Source organism: Gobio gobio, assembly GCF_949357685.1.
Source record: "Gobio gobio genome assembly, chromosome: 23".
In the NCBI taxonomy this organism is placed as follows: domain Eukaryota; kingdom Metazoa; phylum Chordata; class Actinopteri; order Cypriniformes; family Gobionidae; genus Gobio; species Gobio gobio.
This window is the reverse complement of record NC_137119.1, coordinates 44,640,522-44,645,427: the sequence shown is the minus strand read 5'-3', so window position 1 is coordinate 44,645,427 and position 4,906 is coordinate 44,640,522. Positions and strand designations below refer to the sequence as shown.

At 43.4% G+C, this 4,906-nt stretch overlaps 1 protein-coding gene across 1 annotated transcript in view; it reads left to right on the top strand.

Annotated features, from left to right (window-relative positions):
* The window catches only part of lama1 (laminin, alpha 1), a gene marked incomplete at its 5' end in the record, with an annotated part of 64,061 nt that overhangs the window by 21,573 nt on the left and 37,582 nt on the right, over positions 1-4,906 (top strand). Inside the window, 8 exon segments of the mRNA XM_079806857.1 lie at positions 348-402; positions 405-467; positions 470-498; positions 2,188-2,289; positions 2,383-2,597; positions 3,384-3,495; positions 3,604-3,714; positions 4,786-4,906. The exon segment at positions 4,786-4,906 is cut by the window's right edge and continues 7 nt beyond it. Of these exon segments, the coding sequence (XP_079662983.1) occupies positions 348-402; positions 405-467; positions 470-498; positions 2,188-2,289; positions 2,383-2,597; positions 3,384-3,495; positions 3,604-3,714; positions 4,786-4,906 (808 nt within the window).

The following is a 4,906-nucleotide window of genomic DNA, read 5'->3' as shown; positions in this document are numbered from 1 at the left end:
GAAGTCTTTATGAGTGAATCATTGAATCATTCACTCAAGAGATTCGTTCAAAAACACTGATTCATCCAGAAATGAATCAAGTAAAGTCTTTATGAGTGAGTCATTGAATCATTCACTCTAGAGATTCGTTCAGAAACACTGATTCATCCAGAAATGAAACAAGTGAAGTCTTTATGAGTGAGTCATTGAATCATTCACTCAAGAGATTCATAATGCTGTGACTGGTTTGAAGCGTGTGTTGTGCTGTGACTGGTTTGAAGCGGGTCTTGTGTTGCTGTAACTGGTTTGAAGCGTGTGTTTTGTTGTTGTAACTGGTTTGAAGCAGGTGTTGTGTTGTTGATCCTCAGGTGGAGCACAGAGATGCGGTTCTCCTGCGATCTCTCCAGAGCTCCTCCATCTTCCCGTCCCCATCTCAGATGAAAACCTCATCGTGTCCAATGGCTCTGTGTCTCCGTCCCTGTGGTCCTGGCCGCGCCGGAGCCTTTCCTCAACAACAAGGTGCCGCGCTTCACACCAGCTCTTCCTCTGCCTCTGTGTGTGTGTGTGTGTGTGTGTTCATTACACTCACACTCATCAGCACATTAATGCTAATTAGCTCACACACACCCTCAGCGTCGGTCCCCAGGTGATTAATGAGATTAGAACAGCTCATCTCCATCAGCTGAGCACCAGATCTGAGCAGATGGAGGTCACACTCCTTTATTGTTACTACTTTAATCAGGGCTGCGTACAAAATATACATTTTCATGAACCGATATTTATTCTTTACAGCTGAAAATTAGTTTGTTTTATAATCGATGAGCATGAACGCTGTTATTAGAGGCCAAGCACCGAAGGCTCCTATTGAAACCATTCGATTTTTATTATTACGCCATTGGAGTCTATGGCAGCCCATAGAACCGTTTGCGGGAAAGTTGTGAAAGTTGGCACACAGATAGAGGACTGGCCCAACATTAACCACACCAATTTTGGAGTCTCTAACTCAATCCCTCTAGCCCCACCACCTGTCCAAAGTTTCACTCATGTTTATGCTAATCACTTTTGAACCATAAGTGATAGAGACAAAATTCTCTGTCATGACAATTTTTCCGCCAATTTACAATTTAATTTACACAAAAACTTAATTGCGAACTCCTCCTAGGCCATAGCTCTGATTTTCGCAAAAATTGAACCAGATCATCTTCAGACGGTGCTGACAAAAGGTTATGGAATTCAAGTTGTTTCGTCAAATTGTTTTTGTCCAGAGATAAAAAAATGGCTATTTTTGCTTATAACTTCTGAACCGTTTGTCCAAAAATCATAAAAGTTTTACCATATCGGCCATTTTGAATTATGTGCTAAAATGCTGTATTTTATGAACACATGAACGGATTGTTATGAAACTCGGTATGGGTCATCAGCACAATGCCTGAAGATGCCTGAGAAGTTTTGAAACAGCGCCACCTAGTGGAGAATTGTTTTTTCTCAAATGCTTATAACTTTGGGTGTGTTTGACTTATTTTCATGAGAGTAACTTTTTTTGTCTCCTGAATCCTTGCCGAGTCCAACGATACCAGACTTGCCAGGTTTCGGCGTATGGTTTGTGCAGCGTTGTAATTTAACGTTTAAAAAACATTAGCTGATATCTTCCAAACCGCTAGTCCGATCGAGACGAAACCAGCGCCAGAAGTTCAGAAACATAGGTCGATAGCTGAACGCTAATACCCAAATGTCAAAATATTGATAGTAAGAGGGAGTAAAATCCACTCAAAGTCAGGGGTCAGTCATTTGTGATTACTGTGTTAAAGTGTGATTAAAGTGTTTTTCATATAAATGTCTATAACTCCAAAACAAAATGAGATATTTTCACCAAAATTGACACACACATGTATGTGCTCACTCCGAGGACACATACACAAAATGGTAGAATTGTGCCTCTTGGTGGCGCTATAATAGAACAAAACATGAAATTCCCATAGACTTCAATGCATTTTTCAGCCTTTTTGCCTAAAATCATCTTAAAATATGTTTAATTGCAGTCGGTCTGACCCTGTCAGCCATTTTGGCATGTCTTGTCTTCTTATTTGTGTTTTGCCCCGTTATTGCTGCTTGCAGATATATTTTATTTCCGTGTTTGAGTGTGAAGCTGACCTGAGATCTGTGAAGCAGTGTTTAACGTGTGTGTGTGTCCGTGGTTTGTGTGTGTAGTTGATGTCGTATGGAGGATTCTTGAACTACAGCGTTGCGTACGACACATCTGAGGAGAACGTGGACCGAACGCTGAGCTCCGATTTCACTGTCGTCATCGAGGTGAGATGATCGTGTGTAATCATGTGACCTGCTGATGTGAATGTGAAGGAGATCATCAGTGTGTGTGTGTGTGTGTGTGTGTGTGTGTTTCAGGGGAACGGCCGCACGCTGAGACAGACGCCGTCCTCTCGCCGGCTCCTGAACGCTCACACTGAGACGCCGATCTCGCTGCAGATCCTGCCACACACACTGAGGGACGCTCACAGCGGGAGGAGCATCCAGAGGGACGAGCTGATGACGGTTCTGGCGGACGTGGCGGCGCTCAGAGTCCGAGCTCAGCTGGAGGACAGCACTGAGGGAACACTCCGGTCAGACCCTCAGACCCGCTCCAACCATACATCCATACATATATCTATCTATCCATCCATCCATCCAATCATCCATCCATCCATATATCCATCCATCCATCCATCCAATCATCCATCCATCCATATATCCATCCATCCATCCATCCAATCATCCATCCATCCATATATCCATCCATATATCCATCCATCCATCCAATCATCCATCCATCCATATATCCATCCATATATCCATCCAATCATCCATCCATCCATATATCCATCCATCTATCCATCCATCCATCCATCCATCCATCCATCCAATCATCCATCCATCCAATCATCCATCCATCCATATATCCATCCATCCATCCATCCAATCATCCATCCATCCATATATCCATCCATCTATACATCCATCCATCCATCCATCCATCCATCCATCCAATCATCCATCCATCCAATCATCCATCCATCCATCCATATATCCATATATCCTTCCATCCAATCATCCATCCATCCATCCATCCATATATCCATCCATCCATCCAATCATCCATCCATCCATCCAATCATCCATCCATCCATATATCCATCCATCCATCCATCCAATCATCCATCCATCCATCCAATCATCCATCCATCCATATATCCATCCATCCATCCATCCAATCATCCATCCATCCAATCATCCATCCATCCATCCATCCATCCAATCATCCATCCAATCATCCATCCATCCATGCATCCATGATTTGTGATTTATTGTGATGGTGTGTGTGTGTGTGTGTGTATGTGTGTGTGTCGCAGGCTGAGCCGCGTGTCTTTAGGTGTTGGAGACACAGACTCCGGTCTGTCTAAAATCCCTCTGGATGTGGAGCAGTGTGAGTGTCCGTGGGGATATTCAGGCTCTTCCTGCGAGGTGAGGAACACATCAGGAGCGCTTCAGAACCTCACACAGCGTTTGTCAAGTGTCTAACCCAGCAGTGTGTGTGTGTGTGTGTGTGTGTGTGTGTGTGTGTGTCTTCAGTACTGTATTCCCGGGTTTTATCGGGTCGGTGGGATTCTGTTCGGAGGAAACTGCCTTCAGTGCGAGTGCAACGACCACGCGAGCGAGTGTGACATCAACGGAGAGTGTGTGGTAGGTGTTCTCAGACTCTGATGCTCAGGGCCGGTCCAAGCCCTTATGGGGCCCTAAGCAGAATTTTATTTGGGGGCCCCTCTGTGCCACCAATACGACTGACTATTGTCAATTCTTGATCATTCGCAAACCCAGTGTAAATTGTATTAGTTGTAGTTGTGTTGGTTACATCATGTCTTCCTGTCATGTTTTTATCCTTATAAGGTTTTTAATTGTAACAGTAGCAAACCCACAGGAGTGATCAGGCGTTAATATTCAAAGTCTTACAGTAAGTCTTACTGTACTACAGTTCACACTGGGATATGTACTTTTTTTAAGTAGTCTCTTATGCTGAATATGCTCACTTTTCCCCAGGATTCTTTGATGAATAGAAGGTTCAAAAGAACAGCATTTATCTGAAATGGAAAGCTTTAAAAAAAAATCCTAAAAACATTGTTCAACACTGATAATCATAGATGTGTGTTGAGCATCAGATCCTCATATGAGAATGATGAGTGAAGGGTCATGTGACACTGAAGACTGGAGTTATGATGATACATTCAGCTTTGATCACAGGAATAAATGACACTTTACTATATTCACATAGAAAACAGCTGTTTTACATTATAATATAATTTTACAATATTTCTGTTTTTACTGTATTTTTAATCAAATAAATGCAGCCCTGTTGAGAAGAAGAGACTTCTTTTAAAACAAGAAATATTGATTTCTTTCAAACATTAAACAGAGCCTTTATTTTGGCGGAACTAAAATTTTATTTTTTGTATTCCATTCGACTGTGTAGAAAGAACCTTTTTATTTTCTAAATAAAAACTTACAAAATGTAGACTACACAACTTATCATTTCAAGGGAGAAACTGGAAGCTCTGCTGTCTACTCTGTCCAAAACATACATCATAAAATAACTTTGCCGGAGAGTAATTTCTTGTGCTCTTGGGGGCCCTCTGGTGGCCAAGGGGCCCTAAGCAGCCGCTTAGTTCGCTTCTGCCTTGGGCCGGCTCTGCTGATGGTGTTCTCCGTGGAGTGTAGAGGTGGCTGTAACCGTGCCGGTGTGTGTGTGTGTGTTCTCAGGGCTGCGCGCACAACACCACGGGGCCTCACTGCGAGCGCTGCATGCCGGGTTACTATGGCGATGCCAGCGAGGGCACGCCGGACGACTGCCAGAGATGCGCTTGCCCGCTGACACTGGCGT